The sequence below is a fragment of the Vidua chalybeata genome, chromosome 1 (genome assembly GCF_026979565.1).
Source record: "Vidua chalybeata isolate OUT-0048 chromosome 1, bVidCha1 merged haplotype, whole genome shotgun sequence".
In the NCBI taxonomy this organism is placed as follows: Eukaryota; Metazoa; Chordata; class Aves; order Passeriformes; family Viduidae; genus Vidua; species Vidua chalybeata.
This window is the reverse complement of record NC_071530.1, coordinates 129,663,121-129,672,190: the sequence shown is the minus strand read 5'-3', so window position 1 is coordinate 129,672,190 and position 9,070 is coordinate 129,663,121. Positions and strand designations below refer to the sequence as shown.

The window sequence follows — 9,070 nt, the reverse complement described above, 5'->3', positions numbered from 1 at the left end:
GAATCTGGGTTACTGGCTATAGTCCAGAGAGACCAAGCTCAAACTACCAGCTCTGGCTGACCCTCTCTAGAGCACACAAGACACTGGGTCTTAACTACAGGTCACATTGCTTTTCTTGCATAGGAGACAGTCAAACACCCAGAAGAGTGGGGAGAGCATGAAGTGGAAATACAAAAGTAGGACCACAGGAGAGAGGTTAACCGCATTTCTCATTTTGAGTACACAGTGCAATCCAAGTCTGAAAATGCCTACTCCTGTAAGCCTTTTAAAATTTAAATACTTGAGTGCATAGGAAAAGCCTACAAAAGATAAGAATCAGAGACAAAGCATTTAACATCCCACACATTTTTACAAAGTTACAGCATTTTTTTCCTTAAGATAATCCATTTTACATTCCTAATTATTTCTACACTGTGTAAAATATGCCTGCATATAAAGTTTACAGTGGCTTTTTTTGCCGAGATTAGACAAATATATACAAGACAAAAGATTTTTTATTAAAATGTCAAATGCAAAATTAGAGGTTGTAAAACACTTTAATTAAAAAGAACAATTTTAAACTGTGTGCAAAATTATGTAAAAAAGACTTTTTTGTTATTTCAAAGAACAAAAGAGATCAGACTTTGTAGGCTCAGGCTGAACAATTTTTGTGTTAAGAGGAGCTTAATACTTTATCAAGCAGACACCTCAAGGACTTGCACAATTTCAGCACCTGTGCTCTTGGTGAAGGGCTTAGTGGTCTGCGTGTGCATGTCTGAAAGTCGTGCATGAACTTTAAAACAGTAACAGATCCATCTGGTCACTTCCAGAGTTCTGGTGGTTTTTCTCTTGAGCATAATTGGCTTGAGAAGCAGTAAAGCTTGAAACATAATCAAAATCTCCATCTAGGCTTGCTGTGTTTGTTCAAAACATCAGAAAGGGTAGAGGAACCTGCATGAAAGAGTTGTGCAGGTCACTGAACACCATGATAAAAGCAAATATCAATTTCTTGATTTCCTAAATTAAAAATCTTTACAGAAGAACCAAAGCTTTAGTTTTCACCTTACATACACACAGTTTTAATGACATTTTCTACTAAAGTTAAGAGTGCTTCACTAAGAGTACACCAGAATTTATTCACTATTACATGACCTTTTATCTTTGGAGGTGAAGCTTTAAAATCAAGTCCACCATGGCAATGCCATTACTATCTCTCAGTGCTTGCTCCAGCCACTTCTACTTTCCTGTCTCTGGGCCAACACAGGCACTAGGCCAACACAGTAAACTAACAGTTTACTGCTAAGCTGTAAACTGGCTGAAAACAAAGAAAAATCCCATGAGTTTTTCCAGCTGGATTAGCTTCCTGATCTAGTCACTGGATGGCAACACAATAAATGGATGGGAAGTGATGTAGCATAGTTTGGCCAGGAGTCCACTAAGCAGCTAATTATGGCTCTGACTGTCAGTGCAGGGATGGGTTTTAGCTTCATCAATCCAGCTAAAGGCCAGCTTGTTAGACAACAAGCTGAGATGGCCACTCATACACATGCAAAAGTAGCACACTTGGAGCAGATGACAGTGAGGTGATGCTGCAGGTAAAGGTTTTGACCAGAACTAGATTACACCCTGGGCTAAGTTGTCTGTGTCAAAAGCAGAAGAATTAGAAAAACCAGACAGTTTTGTTGCTATTTTTCAGAGGGAAAGCTGAAAACAGTAATAGAAGAAAAAAAGGGGCATGAAGAATCTAATCACTTCTTTGACTATGTATTTTTTCAAAGACTAGAGATTACAGAAGCATTTTTTGCAAATACATTTCTATGTCTTCCTCTGAGACTACAACACACTAAGTCTCATGGTCCATCAATACACTGTTTTACAGTTCAACTTGCATTTTTCTGCACAAATGCTTTCTGGGTGACTTCACCCTTTGACTGTTCCTATACAGATCAAGTAAACCAAACTTGAAAGGTTGAAGTGGCCTGATCAGAAAGCTCACAAAAGCAAGAGAGTAGCTGCTATTATACAAACTACTTCATTGCTGCAATTTTATATCAGTGTGAAGCTTAGACATTGGATTCTGTAGTTACCTAAGAAAGTGGCTTATTCTGTCTAACCAACACCTCATTTTAGTGCATTGCTAGGAGAGTAACATCATCTCCACACTTTGCTCCACAGAGAAAACTGGCTCTGAGAAGCTTTCTGCAGGCTCTCAGTACTGCTATTAAAGCTTGAAGTAGCATGCATTTGAAGCCCTGGGAAACATGTAAAGCAGCAGCCCTTAAGATGACTGGAATAGTTAAAATCCTTTAAATTATGGGTTTCATAGGGTTTCACAAATTGCAGTGTGACATTCTGGACACAGCAAAGTGTAGCCACCTTCTCAGGGCAGCAAATGACAAATTATGTTGAGTATGGTGGTTATCTGAATAAAACACTATGATACTCACAAACCCTGTCTCCTGGGGTTTGTTATCCTTACCTTCACTAAGGAAGTCTAACTGCTGGGCCCTTTAAATGCAAATCCATTCTTTGGACACTGTCCTGGTCGCATCATTTGTGTGTAAAAATCCATCCTCTGCTGCATACTACAAACACAAGTTAAGATAGAAGCAATCAGAAGCCAAACTAGTACAGAAAAGAGCCAGCAGCTGGCTATGCAACCTTAACCTTAAAGTGCTGGACAGATGTCCAAGGCTGCAGAATTAGACACTCATAATGCTCCCAGCACCATGGCATTAAGAGCAATTCAACAACAGAAACAACACTGAGGTAATCAGCTTTTCCTAACAGCACAACACATGGGTACACACAGGATCTTGAAGATCACTGTCCCCAGACTCTGGCAGCCCCAACTGACTGACCTCAAGACAGTGACCCTGGAGACAAACACCTCCTGCACAGCCACACATGCCCAAATTCTCTGAAGGAGGAGTTAACATGTTCAATACTAAATAGATTTGCACAGACCACTTGCTCCTAAAGTTGTGTTAATACTGAAGGACGTCACTGGCTTCTCTTATTTACTCTAGAATTTTATGAAAGTTAAAAAAAAAAAAAATTAAGAACTCACTCCTCCAAGAGCTCATACTTCTTGCTCAAAGCTACCTCAATTTTGCTTTATCTCCTGAGCATGACACCAAGCACATAACCAGTTCCTTTGCCATTTCAGTGCTATTCCTTAGACCTGGGATAACCTCTCCAAACCAAATGAGAAAGGTAGCTCCCAGATGACCTCCACTTCTGCTCTCCCAGCCCAAGGCTATGAAAATATTACAAAAAAAATTTCTATGGGCTCTATCAGTCTTCCCTTTATGTCCTTACATTGGTGTTTCAATCCTTAGCTGAGCTGGTATTCCTGAAGACTAAGTTTAGCCCAAAGGCTACTGTCCTAAGATGCCTTGTGGAGGAGTCCTCCCTCCACATGAGTCCTACAGTGTTAGCCTACATTCTACCTCCCTAAATTAAAGCTCATCTTCTTGAGTGCCTCTGTAGCTTCCAAGTCCAGTAGGCACATTTGCCCCAAGCATGTCCTCACCAGTTTTCAGTCTTGACCTCACCAAGTTGCCATTATTTGCAAAGCCCTGAGTAATCTTTATGCAGCAAAGTATGGAAGGGAATAGTTTCATCACAGCAGGTAACAAGTAAATCTAGCAGACAAGCCATTCCTGGACACAACGCATAAGTGTTTATAGCCTCCCTTCAGAGAAACCTCTTCAAGGTATTTCAGGAAGTGAATGAAATTGACTGAGGTTTAACACTGTGGCTTCTACAGGGAACAGCTGTCCATGTCTAGAAAGAAAGCTGCTTTTCCTTTTTTCATAGGAACTGATTATAATGCTTGTTTATCCTCACAACTGCTTTCCTGGGTACCTTTGTGACAACATCTTCCCTGGTGGTTCCACTAGATAGCAGAGATAGCCTGGTGCCAAGGACAACACTTGCAATAATTTTTGTCAATTTTGAGCCTATTGTCAGAAAAAACAGCTGTAGGAAGGTAAGACTTTAAGCTGTAGAGAACCATCTTCATACAAACTTATCACAACACTTCCCACTAATCATTTCCTGCATGCCTCTTCTGTTACAGTAGTAGTCATACTAATCCCTAAAAAACTACCACTACAGTCAATACACCTTTGTACTACTCAGATTCTCAAACATAAGATCCAGGGGTCAGCTTATGACACTAATGAAGCCAAAAATAAGCCTTCCCCCCACCAGTACACCATTCAGCTTTAGAACTTATAGCCATCACATGCTGTCTCCAACCTTTATTTTTTAATGTAGCTAAAGAATAAGGATATGAATCCATGGCAGATATGCCCATCCACAGTTTGGATACAAATACATCTGGGATGGAGCTCTCTACAGCTGCCAGCAAGGCAGCATTTGCTTCCATTTACTTCTATTTCATGGACTGTTTAGGCACAGCATCTTTTTGTGGTCACTGGCAACTGCCAGATATTAAAGGTTAGTGCCACAATGGGACAGGCTGGTCTTCTTTTAAAGCAATGTTAATGCCACAATAATATAATTTATTCAGGAGTAATAAAGAAAAATCTTTTCTTATGCCCAAAATATTCAATCTGTAGATATTGGAAAATTTGATATTCTTTTCAGGTCTTTCATAGATTTTCTCAAAGGCTAAGGGTGCTACCTGCTCTGACTCCCTACGAGAAGATAACATATAGACTGTTCCCAGCCAATTCTATGTTTGCCCAGTCTGAGGGGTGACAAGCTCCCAGAGGAACAGCAGCAAGTGACATAGAGTGGTCACGTCTCCAGATGGAAAAGAACTCAATAGAAGACCATGAAAACATAGTGAAAAGTGTCTAGGCAGGCATACAAGACAAGTATTCCAGCCTATATTATCAAATCGAACAAGCCTCAGGAACAAATACTTGCATGTTTTACATCAGGCCAGACAGCATTTCTACAGTTGTTCTTAGGTGTATACCACTATATAATGATGCAGTGTAAGAGCTTGAACTCTTTTTATATCCCTCTAGTTCTTGAAATCAAATATGATATGAAGCATTTCCCAATGCAAACCTTTTTTCCTTATGAACTGATCCCTCTTCCTAAATCTCATCAACAGGCAGATTGGATTTTTTCCAATCAGTATTTCTGAAATTGTTGTATTCTCCAAAGAATCTCAAAATAAAACAATTAAGTTTCAGAAATCAGTTTTGGATGCAAGAACAAGTTTTCACATGTTCTAAAGGCTGGTGTTGCCATTCAAGCAGCATTTATACACCTCAAGGGATCTCAAATAGTCATCACTAAAATATTATGTGGAAACATTGAGGCTCACTGTCTCTCCTGATTTCCTAACAAGTTTTTCCATTATACATTTGCTTAACAGATACCAATATCCAGAAGGAAGCTGTGGTTTATATTACAGCTGGGTGTGAGTTGGGAGCAGTCAGCATATGTAACCAAGCAAGTTTTCAGATTTCTGCCAAGTATCTTGCAGGTCCATCAAGAGAACCACAAACATACCCAGCACTATTTGCACATATGAACAAATATGTGCATAGACACCATCTAGAGGCTTCAGTTCTCTCCCTGCAGATTTTCTATCCCTATTTTTTCTTTGACTTTTTTTTTATCTGTAGTCCTGAGTTTTCTGTTTGTGAAGTGTCTGCTTTGTGACAGATACTGACAATATTCTTTCATCAAGCTACTGATTAGCAGCTTCTATTAGTTTCAGGACCATAAGACAGGTCCTGATTGCAAGTTAGTCTTACTTCATATCCCTTACTGTAATACCCAGAAGAGCACTAGCAGTCAGACTCATCCATTACTGTTTCAAGATTAAGTTATTGCCCCTCTTTTCTAGGCCTAGGAAGCTCAGCAGACCTAGAACACCTCTGCCAGCAGCAGGAATAGAAAAAGATGCACATTAGCAAGTACTTTCAGAAAAACTCAAAAAAAAAATGACAGATGATCCCAGACTTCAGTGAACTGCAGATCTTTTCAGAAACTGGTAGGGATTTCCAAATACTCCTTGGGCTGGTATGGCACATGACTATAATGTGCAGGTATACACAAGCTTACAGCATAATACCTATAGTGTTCACTACTGGAAAGCAGCCCATGAGGAAATGCAGCTTCAATATAAAGCTTTCTTAGAAGTGGTTCATACAAAAGTTAATAGTAAATTTTGTGGTATAATCACCAAAGTTGAAAGTTTTAACACGGTACTTTGTTCACAAAAACTAACAAGACATGTTACTAGCAAAAGTATTTACACAGCCAGAATAATTTTCCTGTGCTAAGATTGGAATGTTTATCCACATTTAAAGAAAGAAAGGCTGCATAACTTGACAAATAGCAGAAGTAGGAGCACTAAACAAACAGGTCACCTGCTAATCAAACACTTAGATCCCTAAGCCTATATAATCATGGAGGAATATCACAGATAGTATACTCAACAAGGAAGACTTTTTTTTAATTTTAAAAAAAGCTTACAGGTCCAAGAAGTCTTATTCCAAGATCAACCCAGCCTCTATCCCTGGAAACACAGCTCCTTCAATACAGATACCTTCCCTACATTTAACCAGATAACCCACTCTGGCCTACTAGAATCAACTTCCCAGCTGGATAAGATCATGGTAGCACAACAACAATAAGCAAGGAGAATGGATCCAGAAGCTCTGCTACAGAAGACTGCAATAGTCTGCCCTGAGTAGTGCTGGGACTTTCAACACACCCCTGTAGGAGGCTGCTTCTGAGTAAAGTGAAGCATCCAGCAATGTACTTTGGTGTCATGAATAATCTGAGATCATGGCAAATGTTTTAAAAAGCCACCTGCCTGGATGACACACATGCCTTCAGGCACATCTTCTCTCCCACCACTGAACTGTGTTGTAAGTAGGCAAAAGGAAAAACGATACTCATACTGATCTCTGCAGCAAGTTTGCACAATGTTGCTGTAACAATTAATCCCTCATACCAATCCAATTGTTCTACTAGTTAGCAGAGAACAGTCAGAAGATGACAGTAAGAGCTGCTACCTGAAAATCAAGTCATTGAGTATATTAAGGAAACAAAAGGAAGAAGTCCCCACCAGTCTCCATGGCAGCATTTTGTATGGTGGGCTGAGTAAAATCTTTGACACAGCTACCAGCAACAACATTTTAACAGGCGTACCAGCTTTGAAGAAAGGTGGGGTTTGTTTGGTTTGTTTTTTTAATTTAAATAATTTTGCTGTCCTGATATCCAGATAGCTGTTGATCAGAGCATTACTGTTCTGCTGCTTTCACACACCATGGCAGTTTTACTAATTAAAACCTACAAATGAAGAGATAATGACAGCCTATGGAGGCATGCAACAATTAGTCTTCCCTGGCAATGCACTCCTCCTCCAATGAAATATGGTAGTAGTTAAAGGCATCCCTGCTGTTCTAATTCTTGGCAAGCTACATTTATTTTGAAAGTGAATAATTAAGTGTCCCCCCAAACAATCATTCTCATGACAAATTTGTGACATTAACTAAAGAGTTAAGGTTATTTTGACAAATTCATTATGAGAACAGTTCAATGCAACAAGGACAGGTAATGAAGAGTCCCAAGTTCAGACACTTGATTTAAAACATTTGAACTCCATTTACTGGACAGCAACTAAAAGCCACCAGGAGGCTTTTATATCCAGTGAGCCCATCACTGCAGATGTGATTTCATGCAATCCAAGCTGACATACTTAGCATAAAAATAATAATAAAAACAAAAACACAAGAGTTTTAGAGATGTGGTCCAGAGTGTTGATGTGATGCTGTGACTACAACTAAAAGAGGTTTTGTTTCTGGCTGCTGCTGTTCTCCATCTGTGACAGAGCTCCCAGGCTAAATACACATATGGTTGTTTCCTAATCCAGTTCTGTCAAGTGATGCTGGTTAGCCAGACACAGAGATATGTAAACAAAACTGCTGGCAGCAGCTCTGAATGGTATCGCCCACTTGTTCCTAGGTTTGCCAGTTTTAAATTCCCTGTAACTTAATTGTGCTTCAATAAGAATTTGAGCAATAACCAAGGTTATTGGAAAAGAAAAGAAAAGACTCACTTGTTTCCCATGATGATCATTATGGAGAATCTGATTCATCACAGAGAACAAGTGAGACTTTTTCTAACCTTGATTATTGCTCAGATTGGTCATTTTACTTCTACACATCTGCATGTATGCATACATAAATATTAGTGCTATATGTATGTTGCATATGTATATACTTCTACAAGGTTATTAGTGTATAATGAGAAAACCCATACCTTATCCAGGGCAGGAAGGGACATAAGCAGACATGAGAACACTAAGACATTACCCTGTATTTCCTTGTGCAGCAAGTGTCAGAATCATACCTTTAACACATAAAAAGGCCTTTTAACTCAAACCACTCCAATGGAAACAACTGTACACATTGGCCCAAGAGGGAGATATCCCCAGCTTAGCCACTATTAGACAAACACACTGGAACAGACCCATGCTCTCAAGCAGTACCTGTATCTCTTAAGAAAAGTCCCACAAAGGTGTGAACAAACAAATTTACCTACCCACCTTGGTTCAACAGCACAAGAATTTACCATAGGACATAAAGCACAAGAACACTCCTCCACTTATTTTGAGTTCAAGGACTTCCTGAGCCAGGTGTGGTTTCTGTGTTTTCACTAACTCACAATTAATTTCCTGTCATGGAATTTATCCAGTTTGTTTGAACCCACACCAGGTTTCAGTTTCCATATCATGTTTTGGCTATGAGTTCTACAAATAAGAATCTCCTCTTCCCACTGTGCTATTTAAAGTACTTTTTAAAAAAAGTAAAAAGCATAAATGTATCACTACGTGTATGGATTTTGACAGATACTTTTGAGGCTTTAAAGGCACTGCTTGCAAGTGATAAAAACAGCACTAGAACTCTTATCATATTTGAGTCAACTTGGTTTTAAAACTGTTTTCCCTGTAGCAATAGCTTTCAAGTTTGTATATGGTAGAAGTTTCTATAGGATGCGTTAGCAATTGCCAAGTAATGCAGTTAATATTTCCAATGTACATACAGCACCTAGTACACCTAGGATTAGATAAAGGAAAACTTCTTTC

The 9,070-nt window shown here is 39.2% G+C and overlaps 1 protein-coding gene across 2 annotated transcripts in view; it reads right to left on the bottom strand.

The window, feature by feature from the left end:
• Positions 1 to 408: 408 nt before the first annotated feature.
• The window catches only part of ESRP1 (epithelial splicing regulatory protein 1), a 33,075-nt gene continuing 24,413 nt past the window's right edge, over positions 409 to 9,070 (bottom strand). Inside the window, exons 14-15 of one of the 2 annotated variants that reach the window (XM_053962067.1) lie at positions 2,459 to 2,564; positions 409 to 930 (exon numbers count right to left, since the gene is read on the bottom strand). In XM_053962067.1, the coding sequence (XP_053818042.1) occupies positions 2,474 to 2,564 (91 nt within the window). In that variant the 3' untranslated portion in view covers positions 409 to 930; positions 2,459 to 2,473. The remainder of the gene's footprint in view (positions 931 to 2,458; positions 2,565 to 9,070) is intronic. The other variant, XM_053962058.1, reaches the window with a different exon arrangement.